The sequence below is a fragment of the Chenopodium album genome, chromosome 21, assembly GCF_948465745.1.
Source record: "Chenopodium album chromosome 21, dcCheAlbu1.1, whole genome shotgun sequence".
NCBI classification, from domain to species: Eukaryota; Viridiplantae; Streptophyta; class Magnoliopsida; order Caryophyllales; family Amaranthaceae; genus Chenopodium; species Chenopodium album.
Window position 1 is genome coordinate 15,914,916 of NC_137854.1, and position 14,733 is coordinate 15,929,648.

Here is a 14,733-nt window from a genome sequence, read left to right on the forward strand (position 1 = left end):
TTATCCACCGGAGGTTGAAAATCTTTACATTTGCTTCTTCCAATATCAACAAGAAGACCCAAATATGGAACAAGAGAAGGGAGAGCCTTTAGTTGAAGGGAGGAAGCTAAGTAATCCACTACAAGAAAAAGGGTAATTAGCGACGGTCAAAGTAGTCGCAAATTCGTCGCAAAAATGGATTTGCGACGGATTTGCGACGGATTTGGTTAGTTGCCAAAGACCTCGTCGCAAATCCATTTCCGCGACTAATTTTTGAACAGTCGCAAATTAGCGACGGATTTGCAATGCCTTTGCAACTACCATTTAGCGACTAACTTTTAAATTTTAGCAACAAAATCGTTGTCCGTCGTAAAATATTTGCGACGGATTAGCAACTACGACAACCAATGTTTTAAGACTACTTTTGCAACGGATTAGCGACTACAAGACCAAACTTTTGCGACTACGAGACTAAACCTTTGCGACTACAGAGACTAGTTTTATTGTGACGGATTTGCGACTACTGAGACTATTTTTTCGCGACGAATTAGCAATTACTTACGAGACCAACTTTTGCGACTACAAAACTAATTATTTGCAACTAATTAGCGACTATTGAGACTAATTATTTTGCAACTAACCAATCAGTTTTTGAGCCAAATTTGCGGTCGCTAATTTTTTGTGACTATCAATATTCGGAGACCATAATTTAGCAACGACCAATATCAATCACAAAAAACAAGGTACCCACACATAAATTCAAATAACCAAAATGTTAATTTTATTCAAATATTCAATATATCATTAATTTGTATCAATGTATTTTAAAAAAAAAACAATATTTAGCCTCATTTCAAACCACCAACTTTTGAAAAAAGTAAACTACTATCCTTTTTCTTTTTTTTTTTTTTTTTTTTTGAGATAATCACATTTTATTATTTAGCCTCATGAACTCAAAATCATATATTTTTTAATAACATATGGTTTTATAATAGCTATATTATTTTTGACAAACAATTTTTAAATCGAGCTTGATAGATTTTTTATATATATATTGCACACACACGCATCGCGTGTGTCTCTTAGCTTGTTTATTTAATTAAAAAAAGGAGAGACCACTTCTTCTAAATAAATAGTCTCTCTCTTTGTTTATTTATTTGATTAAAAAAAGAGACAATTTATCTAAAATATTGGATCTCTTGAAACAATGAGATCATATATTTAATTAAATGGTCTCTTGTTTGAGGTCTTTTTGGCCAATTTTGTTGTAGTGCACAGATTAGCGACCACATAACAAAATTTGTTGCACAATTTGCGACTACTAGTCTTTGCAGTCGCAAAAGTAATTTTTGCGACTGATTATTATGGTAGTCGCAAAAATTGGTTGCTAATTAGCGACCGCATAACAACTACTGCAAAATTAGTTGCAAAATTTGTGACTGCTTGTCTTTTTCAGTCACAAAAATAATTTTTGCGACTAATTATTATGGTAGTCGCAAAAATTAGTTGCTAATTAGCGACCGCATAGCAACTACTGCAAAATCAGTTGCAAAATTTGTGACTGCTCGTCTTTTTTAGTTGCAAAAATAATTTTTGCGACTGATTATTGTGGTAGTCGCAAAAATCAGTTGCTAATTCCCCTTTTTCTTGTAGTGTTACCCCATCTTCGATACTATTCTCTCCTAAAGGAATGGGGGCTTAGGTATTCGACATCTGGGTTGTTTCAACTCACCTCTTTTAGCTAAGCAGGCTTGGCGTATTATGCAAAATCCGCAACTTCTACTATCACAGGTTCTCAGGGCTAAGTATCCTTCGCTCTTACTCCATAACTCTGCGGGTCGTATTTCTACTCCATCATGGGGGTGCCGCAGTATTATGCATGGAGTTCAGACTTTAAAAATTGGTTTGGCCTGGAAGATTGGAATGGTTCTCGGGTTCGTATTCTGCAGGATTCTTGGGTGCCTAACTCAACTGTGCACTTCAAGGAGTCCATTGCTGGATCGGTTTTGCCGACTCTGGTGTCTTTTCTTTTGGATCCCAATTCTAATAATTGGGATTCCACTTTGGTTCATACATTATTCCCTCCTTCCATCGCCGCTAAGATCCTCAGTCTCGAACGACCTCCGTAGCTTATGGATGATTATGTTTACTAGAAGTTCACTAAGGATGGGATTATCTCTACCAAATCAGTTTATGCTCAGTTGGTTAATTATTTCCTCAGATTGGCTTCCTCGAACTTTACCATCGTTCCATCCTCTTCATTGGAGCAAGGTTTGGGCTTTACCTATCCTTCCTAAGTGGAAGATCTTTCTTTGGAAGATTTTTCACAATGCCCTTCCTGTTGCTGTAAATTTACGAGTCAGGGGTCTTCCAGTGGATCCTTCTTGCTCCTTTTGTCACTCAGGTCTAGAATCTATCGACCATATATTTCTCAAGTGCTCCTTTACTCGCCGGCTCTGGGTCTGTGGTCCTTTGGGTGTTCGACTTCCAAATCATGAAAGTTCTTTCCATCAATGGTTTATTTCACTATTGCTCTCTGGTATCTCTCTTAAGAACTGGGATGGCTTAGTTTCGATTTTGTCATTCACTTGGGCTATTTGGATCCTTCGAAACAACATCCGTTTTAGGCAGGCGATCTGTTCCCCGTATTCTGTTTTTCAGATTGCTCAAGATTGGACTCAACGCAGTTTAGCAGCTAGGGATTTGTCCTCTTCAGATACCTCACCTCCTCCAAGCTTTGGCTCTCAGTCGTATTCTCTTCAACTTGTAGGGAATAGTTGTACTCCTCCTACTGTTGCTCTCGTTGTAGATGGTGCTTGGAGCTCCCAAGATTGTCGAGCAAGTATTGATTGGTGTTTGTACTCTTTACATTCTGATATCAGTCTGGGTGGTGCAGCTCGAGCCTGCTTTGCTCTTTCAGCTCTACAAGAGAGTTACTAGCCTGTCTTTTTAGATTAAGAATGGCTCTTCAGCGTGGTTTTCCTCGAGTTCTTCTTCGTACAGATTGTCAGTTATCAATCTCTACAATACGAAACTCCTCTTCGGACATTTCTACTATTTGGATTCAGCAAAAATTTCGACACATCCTTTCTTCATTCCAAGTTTGTATTATTCAGAAGATTCCTAGAGATGGTTAGATGGTGTTCGTTCAGCTCATCTTCTGGCTACTTCAGCTAGGCGTCGCCAGTTTATTAGTTGTTTGTTTTAGGTTGTTTTTTTGTTTTGAGTTGTCCTTTGTCAAAAAATTAAAAAAAATTAAAAAAAAAAAACTATTTTCAATAAAACTCGCATGATATACCATATACCTAAGATTAAATGGAAAAGGAGATTGCCAAACATCAGAATGAATAAGATTCAAATGTTTATCAAAAATTTGAATTAAACATCTTGAAATGAACAAGAAAAGTTTAACTCTACATTTGTAATTGTGAGCTATTTGAAATACTTTTGACATAAACGTAATAATTTTCTTCTTTTTTTTGGTGTTCCACCCAGATAATCCTTTGGGCTAATCCGAATTGGGGATTAGTTTTGGGTGGTTAGGTTCCAGTTTCCTGATGTGTCTAATTTATATAGTATTTTACCCCCGTCCCTTGGTCATAAATTAGTCGTGTTTTTGGCTATTTAGAGCCACTTTTATTACTAATTGGTGTTTTCTAGTATTTTCGTAGTTTTGTTGATTTTTGTAGGAAATTACCCTTATGGAGTATTTCCCCAGGATTTTACGGAGTGACTACGAGCATTGGAGGAGCACAACCATCCTTTGTAGCCCAAGGCCGGTTAGAGTCTTCGAACCGAACCGGCGATTAAGGGCTCGGTATTTGAGATTTCGAGGCAATTGGACCGAGAATTCAAGACCCAAGGAGGATATTTGGTTTGGGTCGGAGTTACGAGCCCAAACGAGGAGTCCAAGATGCCCAAAAGGCCTTGCCCGGCCACTAGAGCACCGCCCGAAGGCACGCCCGACCGGGCGGGGCGGACAATGTTGCAGCAGCTCTTACGCCCAAGCTCGCGCCCAACCGGGCACGAGAAGCATCTCCTTGAAGAAAAGGCGGGCCCGACCGGGCGGCGTGACGCCCGACCGGGCGCGTGTCTCTGATGCTATTATTAGCGTCGGATTAGTTTGTTTTAGCTTAGGATTTCTTCCTTAGTATAAATGCAATTTTATTAAGCAAGTTTAGTACTTCTTTTACACACTCTTTACTTCTTATTATCTCTCTACTTAGATTATTTCTCTCTCTAGATTTCTCTCAACTTTTACTTTTGTTCTTGAATCCACTTTGTAATTCCGTCGATTCGGTAACGATTTCTTCTTTATTAATTTCAGTAATTTTATTCCTTTAATCCTTTATGACTTGTTTAATTGTTTTGTTTAGTTTATTTTTAATTATGTCTGAGTAGTTTACTTTCTAGGGTTTATGGGAATCTAATAAATAATATGAAGGGGTAATTTATGGTTGTTGATTGTCAATGATTAATTAATTTCCTATTGATTGTTTTAATGCTATGCAATTATATTTGGCCAGGTTTAATTGTATGAGTTTAGCAACATCGATTCGAGATTCGAGAGATGAGAATTGATGTTTAGGCTTAGTTTCAATAGACAAACTAATTTATAAATGGTTAAGTCGAGATTCGAGAGATGAGATTTAATACCGGTAAATTAACTATGTGATTGTAATACGTAGCGAAAGCCCTTGATGATCTGATGCATTGATGATTGATTGTTATGTTTTACCTTGGAATATTGTTTATTAGTGAACCTATTCCCTAGGCCTTTTAATATTTGATTTCTCCTACTTTATTTTATCTGATCATATTCTTCATAATATAGTCTTTTAATCACAACAATATTGGTTACCTTGATAATTTAGATTATAATAATTAATTAGGAGTAGAAATACTTGTTTCCCCGTGGATTCGACCCTACTTCCCTATCTGCATTAGTTAGAGGACTTAGATAATACTTTTGATTAGGGGAATACGACTTTACCCTGTCATTCCCTCCCAATTGTTATTGTAGGGGATCGAACACAGGTTCTCTCTACCAAGTATAGTCCCAATTACCACTACACCAACATCCAATTGCTGACATAAACGTAATATTATTGTGAACATAAAGTAGGGAAGAATATGTTAATCACATTTATGAAAAACATACTATGTATTTGTGTGCATGTGTATCGGTACATATTAACATATTATTTGGACTGTATTTTTCTGCTATGCTATGCTCTGCTCTATTCTACTTCTACTCTACTATGCTGATATATGCTTTTCTCTGTACATCTCCATACTAATTAATACGGAGTAATTAGGATTCACAACATATACAACTTTTTAATTAGTATTCAGTATTCACAACATATACAACTTCTTTTTTTTTTTTTTTAAATAATTTTATTAACTCCATTGGTGACATTTAGCATTTTCTTTAATAATTTACAACTCCTAGAAACTTACCCTTTCACACTCTTTTCTCCAGTTAGCAACTAATGATAAACTCAATCAAGCAAAGGACAAATTCTTTCCTCTAATCTATTATCACTACCTTCATAATAGTGGTGTGAACTAATCTCCTTTTCATTGACAATTCTAATTAAAACCCATATTAAACAACCAAAAGATTTAATAATAGGAATCTAGTGTAAAAAGATAGGTAGACCAATGAGTATAGTCACAAATTTAATGCATGGTTGTATGACTGTCCACAGCAGCTCTCTTTCTTTTTAGTAAAATAATTGGCATTTTCTTCAAATTTATTTTTAGTCCTCTAAAAAAAGATCCTAATTCTTTCTGTCCAAAATACTGGAATACTCTGTCTATTTTCCACTACCCTTTATATTCTCTGAATTCTCTCAACACTTAAAATTCATAACCATCTTTTCTTTCTCTACAAAATTCTCACAATAGCTGTAAAAATGATAAAATTTGTGATTTTTCTGCTAATTTTGGGAGTAATTAGAACAGGGGTTAACTCCCAGAATCTAATTAGTACCAATAAATTAAGGTTATTTGTTGATGAACTTCCTGATATGCCCAAGTTATTTGGGTATGAAGTTGTTCATGGAAAAGCTGTTCCTACTTCTTTGAAAATTGGCATGTTCCAGAAGAATTGGGTTAGTTCTTAATCTCCCCTGCTTTTATACTAATTATGGTTTTTAATTAAGTTTTTCATTATTTAATTTGTATCTGTAGTTCTATTTTTGGACATTGATTTTGGTGAAATGTAATGAGATTTATGCCAGTTTAAGATAATTAGGTGTTTTCCTGTTGTTTAAGTATGCTCTGTTTCTAGATTTTAGTGGTGATTTTTTGATGCAGTGAGCTAGAAATTAGATTAAGGCTAGTTGATAATTGATGTGGATTAGGAGGTTCACATAATATATCTGAGACTATTGCAGTATTTATATTTATTTATTTATTATAATTTGTTTGGGTCACTAAAAAATTAAATTTCAAACTTCTGCTGAATAGTGGAAAAAAAAATGTAGAATAAGATGCAATAATTTGATTTTTGCATTATTGAGTCGTCTAACTTTAATCATAATTTTTTATTAGCGTATAATAACTTGTGTAAGTGCTAAATATATAAGCAATATTCCGATTTATTTCAAGGTATATTTTTAATATATCGATTTTTTTTTAAAATTACTTTTAACTATTAAAAGATATTGTGTATTGATGGGTGTGCTAGTCAAACTGTTGTATTAAACTCGAAATGGACATATAACTATTGTCAATCATTGCTTTCCAATTAAATGATTTTTTTTTTTTTTTTGTTTAAATATAAATTATAAAAGTATTTAATTAGAACTATGAACTCTATATTCTTAGATTGGAGCAGAAGGATTAGAACTCAAACAGAAGTTAAATTAGTACGTAGTTACAAGTTGACATGTTATTGGTCATTTGAGATATAATTCCTGTTTTTGCTGATAATCTTTAAGATAGATATAGTTGAGTATTCACGGGCTTTGGCCTTGATCAAGTAACGTCTTTATTTGAACCCTAGTAGTCAGTGATTTTGTTGTTTTTATCAAATTATGTCCGTTAGCTTACAACCTAAATTGTGATTGTACAAGTACTAGACAATATTACACTACCATATGATGCTAAAATTCTGTTTATATTGATTTGTCTGAATATAACGAAATAAAGTCATCTACTAAGTACGTGTTTTTTTTTTTTTTTTTTTTTTTTTTTTTTTTTTTGTAAACTACTAAATACATGTTATAATATTTACTCTTACGAACATGTAAAATTAAAAGGTTTTCGACTTTGAAGTAACAACTATTTGTTGAAAAATTACTACTCGCACATACGAAGTACTAATACAATTAAAATTACTCCACAAAAGTTAATGTCTGATTAACTAAATAAAAAAATTTGTGCCATACCCAAAAGTCAAAGCCACATAAATGTTAGCAAACTTCTGTTACCTAAACTAAGGGTTCGTTTGGCATTGTTGTGGTTTTCAGTTTTTTTGTTTTTTGTATTTTAAAATTATATGATATATGTCATATAATGAATCAAAAATTAGTCAAACTTATTAAAATCATGATAATTTTGAAAACTGACAACAGAAAAGTGGAAACACCTTTTCTTGTTTCCTGTTTTTGGTTTTTTGTTTTCAAAAAAACTGAAAATTGGAAACAAAAAACAATGTCAAACAAGTCCTAAGCAATTTGGTGAAAGTTGTGCAAGTAAATAATGAAGGTAAAGTGCTTCGTTATATGGACAAAGTATAAAGTTACTACTCGTAATAACTACTCCGTACATCATTATGATTGTAAACAAATTTATATAGCTAATTAAGCAGTTAAGAAGAAAAAAAAAACAAAAACAGTTAAGAAACGAATACTGTAGAGATTTTTATAGGATACTTTAATTTGAGAGTTTAATTAAGAAACAAAATCGTGTTATAGAGGTGTTTTTTCCTTGAGTTGAGACGAAGGAAGAAATAGATATCATAGTTCATTTAATAGTAGTACAAACATATAAAACAAGATTGGGTTCCACAAAAAGCTGGACTTGATGATAATATCGTGGAAAATACAAGCCTAGTTTACAATATTGTCCATGAGGGCCATGCAAAAGGCGACAATTTTACGCTATCCACATAAGTTTAGAGTGTCGTAATTCTTTCTACTATTTGTAACATGTTTGATGACTGTGCAAAATAATTAGTAACGAATTTTATCGTGATAAGGCTATGTTCAGTTTAACTTATTAACTAGATTTACATGCATGTGATGTATATTTCAAATTTCAAATAATATGTACAAGTACAATAATCATTTTAAATTTTTAATCTAAGGTTGAAATCAAACTTTTTAATAGTTGGCTTATAGAAGAATAGTGTGATGAAATTGTTTTTTGATGTAACATAGTTACATAATTATGTGGCGTTGTTGTAAAAGAAAAAATTACTCAATGTTATTGCTAATTGTAACATATTATTTCATGATTTTCAGAAATTTCATAGAGATCTTCCACCAACACCGGTTTTTGCCTATGGTACTTCTAAGAGGACGGCAACAATTCCGGGGCCAACAATTGAGGCCCTCCACGGTGTAGACACCTACATAACATGGGAAAACAATCTCCCTAAGAAGCACATCCTTCCATGGGACCCAACCATACCAACCGCGATCCCACAAGACCACCAAGGGGTTCCCACGGTGGTGCACCTCCATGGAGGGATCGATGAGCCAGAGAGTGATGGTCATGGACACGCGTGGTTTACCAAAGGGTTTAAAGACCGAGGACCTCGTTGGACTAAGAAAATGTACCATTATCATAACGAACAACAACCAGGAAATATGTGGTATCATGATCATGCAATGGGATTAACTAGGGCTAATCTTTTGGCTGGATTAATTGGGTCATATATTATTCGACATCCACAAGTTGAGGATCCTCTTAAATTACCTTCTGGAAATGAATTTGATAGGGTTTTGGTCGTTTGTGATAGAGACTTCTATAGAAATGGATCCCTTTACATGAATACCACTGGTAAGTTGTTACATGCACCTTTATTTTCATATGATTATTTCCTCAGTTCATTTAAATTTTTGAATTACGTGTGTTTTTTTATTGTCACGTTATAAGTTTTTGCAAAGGAAATTTTGACAATTACCACCTTCTGATAGGTCCATGTTAGCAATTACCACCTTCTAATTTTTTTTTTTTTTTGAAAATTACCACCTTCTATTTCCAAAAACATCAAAAGTTACCACCTTCTTACCCCCCAACTACCACGTGACGTCATTTTGGGCCCATTCTTTCTCTTTCCTCCCTATTTCCCTCACATTTCTCATTCCTATTTGGATTCTCATCTCCCCTTTCACTTTTTTTCCCCCAAACCACCAATAATTGTTCGTCAATTTTGATTTGGAGGAGTGAATTGAAGTGTTTTTTATTGTTTAGGGGAAAAGAAGTGAAAGGAGGGATGAGAATCGAGTTAGGAATGAGAAATATGAAGAAAATAGGGAGAAAAGGGAAAAAATGAGCCCAAAATGACGTCACGTGGTAGTAGAGGGGCAAGAAGGTGGTAACTTTTGATGTTTTTGAAAATAGAAGGTGGTAATTTTCAAAAAAAAAAAAAATAGAAGGTGGTAATTGCTAAAATGGACATAACAGAAGGTGGTAATTGTCAAATTTTCCTTTTGCAAATTATAATTATGCGAGTCATTTTTTGGTTATTTGTGCTATTGCACGAGTTTTGAGTTATCCTTGAACATGGTTCGTCTCCTTCTATTTTTCTCAAATTACCTTGTTTTAGTTTTTTTCTTGCACATGAAAGAAAAAATGTTACAAAGTTTTTCTCTAGAAAGACTTTTCTTGCTTAAAATAATTAATTTTCTTAGGTCATGTTTTCATACAAATGAAAGGAGGGAAGTGATTTACTATACAATATAGAAGCATTTCATGCAAAACTTTCATTTTTTAAAATTTATTTTTATTTAATGACTTGCTGTACAATTTTCTCTTTCAATCAAAATTATGTTCATATGTACATCAATAATTTAATTGTTCTATTCTAATTAATGCATCTTAATAAAATTGCAATAAAATTATTCGGACAGTACATAATGTTAATAATTTCACCAAATTAAATAAATGTCACATACTGTATCATATTTATATATATGGTACACAAAAAGTGGGATAAAAGATTTATTTTCCGTAATTCTAAGCTAAGGTTTAATGATTTGTTACACAGGTAACAACCCAAACATACACCCACAATGGCAGCCAGAATATTTCGGAAACGTAATAGTAGTTAACGGAAAAGCATGGCCATACATGGTGGTTCAACGTCGGAAATATAGGTTTCGAATCATCAACACGAGCAACGCTCGTTTTTTCAGATTCTACCTAAGCAATGATCTTCCATTCATACATATAGGATCTGATTCAGCTTATCTAGATCGACCCACTACGAGTAAGACTAAGCTTGTGGCTCCCTCGGAGATTTCTGATGTTGTTATCGACTTTTCGAAATCGAAATCAAGCATTGCTGTGCTTGCTAATGATGCTGCTTATCCCTTTCCATCAGGTGATAATTATGCATGTTTTTCTTTGGTGTTTTCCAGCATCTTCTTCTTGCATTAGTCCAATAATGTTCTTTTTTTTTTTTTTTTTTTTTTTTTTTTTTTTTTGAGAGAAGTCTAATAATGTTCTTGAAAGTGGACATTAGATGTTCTACTACTACATATACTTTTAATTTGTTGAAAGTTTCGTGTGGTTTTTATGGTAAAGTATTGATATATTTTGTTAATGGGCAACTAGTTAAGTGGTTAGTGGCCTAATTGGTTTGTTAATCATGACTAACCCAACATTGAGACACTAATTAAGTGCTTAAGAATTGTATGATATAATATAAAGTCAATCTTGAGACCTCAACCATCAGTTTAACTTCTTGGTTGACTTCTTCATTTAACATGACGTCCACCTATGCATGTGTGAAATTAGTGCGAGTTTCAATCTCATTCACCCCTCTTAATTATAAAATTGAAAATTCTATCAATGTGATACAATTATAATTAAGAGTTGTTCGTGTAAAGTCATTTAGAATTTCGAAGAGGTTGAAATAATGTGACAATTGAATTCAAATAGAATAATAATAAATAAAAAAAGTTGATACTAATAATTTGACAACAAGTTTGTTCCACAACTATAGTCTTTTACTAAACAACTAGTCAGCTTCACAACTTTACATGATTACATCTTACAATAATAACTATTTTGACCGAACAAAAAGCCACCCTGAAAATGGATTAATATTTGGTCATAGATATAGTTAGTGCCTAGTGGCATGCACGCAACAAACAACAAGTAATGGGTTGATTAGCATGGCTTAATGGGGCCATTTTAGAATCAAGCTAACTGCTGGAAAACCACTAACTTGGATAGTATTTTGGTATATTAGTTGATAGATCCATCATATTTGTTCTAATGGATATTATATATAAGACATGTAATCATTTAATTATTTTTTTCGAGAATTCACTAAAGTACTAACTAGTTTAATAGGTTAAAGTTTTAACAGTGGTACTTATAAACTGAAATCGAATATTTTCTATGTTATTGACTTTATAGTTTTCTACTTAATTCTAAGATAAAAGAAAGATAATTTTGTTCGACGATCTCACTATTTAGAGAAACTGTAGATTTTACACAAACAGTTAAAAGCCGGTTGTAACATTGGAGTACGAAAATATTATGAACAAAACATTAGTCAAGGATGGACACATGATTTGCTTTGTACAAGGCTAGTTAAATTGGTTACATTATTGCCTCAACTCTATAAGGTAAAATTATCTCTTTTTTTTTTTAACATAAAACGTAGCATAGATTACTTGAGCGATGCCCTAAATATTACAGCGTAAACTCCATTGATTTGAATAACCCAAAATGCAAATCAAGGACTAAGTTCAAGAAACTAAAACAACATGAAACTGAGAGATTGTTTTCACATAACCAAAGGTAAAATTATCTTTTATTTACTAGAATTGTGTTTGTGTTACACAGGGGATCCTGTAAATGATGTAAACAGCAAGGTAATGAAATTCATCATCAAAGATCACCATGTAAATGACCCGAGCCACGTACCGAAAAGGCTAGTCAAGTACCCGTCACCAAATCTATCCACTGCTTTGAGAACGCGCTACATTGCCATGTACGAGTACACAAGTCCATCCGATGAACCCACCCATCTCTTCATTAATGGCCTATCATTCGACGCTCCAGTGACTGAGTTCCCTAAGGTCGGGTCTAGTGAGGTATGGTACGTAATCAATCTAACAGAGGATAATCACCCGCTTCATGTCCATTTCGGGTTATTTAAGGCGTTGGAGCAAACAAAATTGTTGGATTTTGATAAGTTCCAAGATTGTATGGTTAAGAAGAACAATGCAGAAAAGTGTAACGTACACAAACATGCACGAGGTAAGAAAAAAGCTGTTCCAAGGCATGAAAGAGGTTGGAAGAATGTGTACAAAATGAAGCCAGGGTATATGACCAAGATATATGTGAGATTTTCTTACATCCATTCTAACGTATCTTACCCCTTTGATCCTACCAAGGAGCCTGGTTACGTCTATCATTGTCATGTACGTATTCTTATCCCTATTCTCTTACAAAATTCTAATCATATAACGTAGATGTAGCGATGGATGTCAATTAGCTTAGCTATGTTGGGCAAGTTAACATGTGTTTTTAGTTTATTGTTTGTGTTGTTCTTGGCTAAAGTTGACTTCACAAAATTGCACGTATCTTTTCATTTAATGCATATAATCAAACAAAGTACGACCTGTTCTCTTCGGCTTAATTTCATCAGTTAAGTCTAGTTCAATTCAGTTCATTTCCTAATTACCTTCTTTCATAAACAATTCAGTTCAGTTCAATTTAGTTCAGTTCCTAATTTCCTTCTCTCATAAACAACTCAGTTTAGTTCAGTTCAGTTTAGCTCAGCACAATTTAGGGTCTGTTCTCATACGTTGAAATTCAGTTCATTTCAGTTCAGTTCAGTTCAGCTCCTAATTTCCTTCTCTTATAAAGTATTCAGTTCAGTTTAGATCAGTTCAGATCAGTTCAACTCAGCTAAGTTCAGATCAGTTAAGCTTAGTTCAGCTCAGCTGAGTTCAGTCAATGAGAACAGACTCTTAGTAAATCAGAACATACCCTACTATCCACATTGCTAAATGCATTAGGAATTTCCCTCGTGAGGATGAGTTCCTAATGTTTTCCTTTTACTTACCCTTACAAACAAACAAACAAAAAATTAAAATTTATTTACATTGCTAAATACTTGCAAGAAGTTGACTTTTACCGTACACAATTCATACAATTAGCTTGATCACATTTTCTTATATATAAATAAATTTTATTGTGTAATAATTGTTGGATTAGTTTCACTTTAGAAGTTTCATTTTTATGGAGTATATTTGAATTTATGTATATCAAATATCATTTTACAAATAACAAAGTGCATATACTTATTTTGAAATTTATTGTCAAATGTGTCAATCAACATGATATTCAGGAACGAGTAGTATTTTGCATAACGAAATGCTCTATATGTGGAGTAATTAATTTGTAAAATTACAACTATTATGTACTCAAAATAAATGTCTTTGTTTACAACTTGCAGATACTAGATCATGAAGACAACGTCATGATGAGGCCGTTTAAATTGGTAAATTAGAATTTGGAGGACGACCTGAGATCTCATTATATCACAGATTAACAGAGGTACAAGCTAAGTTTTTCAAACATTTTATTATTTATTTTCTTTGATTTGTATTACTATGTTCAATGAATGCTGACCCTTAATATCTGGGATTTGCAGGAAAATTGGTCATAAATCAAAATGGCCCCCAAATCATCAACTATGCATGTCTTCTTTGAACCAAGTCAAAGTTGTATGTACAAGTATGATGTGGAATGACAAACTTCCATACAAGGGTTTGTGTACAATTGCAACAAGCTAAGTTAATTAGTGTAAATCAAATAAAGAATTGTCAATTTCTTTTAGGAGTGACTTTAATGTGATTGAGACAAATAAAATAAGTATAATGCAAAATATACTTAATTAGTTGTTATACTAGCTAGATCTTTTAGTGTGAAACAATAGTTCAAAGAGTTTTCTTATGCTTTGTGAGTAAACTATTTTTTGTTGTATTAGTGAGTAAACAATATGTTTATCTTCGTTGCTAATGAATCACCCAAATAAACCCTCTTCTACCATGAAGTTTTCCTCATTATTTTTTTTGGGGGTAAGATTGTGAAAAATCCTAAACTTGATTATTTTTTACCAATTGATTGTTTGCCTAATCAAGCCAAACAATTCTCCAAGCTGAATCAAGTCAAATTAAATAATCCCCCACGTTAATGTATGGTTTTAGGTACTCTAAGCGCAGTTTCATAAATCACATTCATAAGCACCTGAAAAGGATCTCATGCATATACAAATATCTTTGGAAAGCTCTAGAAATCTACTTTCTAACCTAAGTGGAATCAAGTTAATATCTTTTCTAGATTGAAAGATATGGTCAAATAGTGCAAGGGTGTCGGTTTTGCACCGAGTTTGGTAAATTTTTTCGTTCATATCTTTTTTGTTATAACTCGAAATTGAGCATTTGATTTATCATTGGAAAGCTTTTTCAAGGGCTATCCAACCATGTAAGATTTGGATAATAAATATGAAGCACAAAAGTCAAATTTGTTTGGTTTCTGGACTGTAGT

The 14,733-nt window shown here is 33.3% G+C and overlaps 1 protein-coding gene across 1 annotated transcript; it reads left to right on the forward strand.

The window, feature by feature from the left end:
• The first annotated feature begins 5,669 nt into the window (after positions 1–5,669).
• Positions 5,670–14,196, forward strand: LOC145600971 (multicopper oxidase LPR1-like). Its single transcript, XM_081656857.1, has 6 exons — positions 5,670–6,098; positions 8,457–8,997; positions 10,208–10,543; positions 12,019–12,599; positions 13,640–13,740; positions 13,838–14,196. Exons 1-5 carry the CDS (start codon positions 5,901–5,903, stop codon positions 13,691–13,693), a joined length of 1,710 nt encoding a protein of 569 aa, XP_081512983.1. The 5' UTR covers positions 5,670–5,900; the 3' UTR covers positions 13,694–13,740; positions 13,838–14,196.
• Positions 14,197–14,733: the final 537 nt, after the last annotated feature.

Coding starts and splice junctions, on each gene's coding strand:
- LOC145600971 (XM_081656857.1), top strand. CDS start 5,901: ATGATAAAATTTGTGATTTTTCTGCTAATTTTGGGAGTAATTAGAACA. Junction 8,998..10,207: donor CCTTTACATGAATACCACTG/GTAAGTTGTTAC, acceptor TTTGTTACACAG/GTAACAACCCAAACATACAC. Junction 12,600..13,639: donor GTTACGTCTATCATTGTCAT/GTACGTATTCTT, acceptor TACAACTTGCAG/ATACTAGATCATGAAGACAA.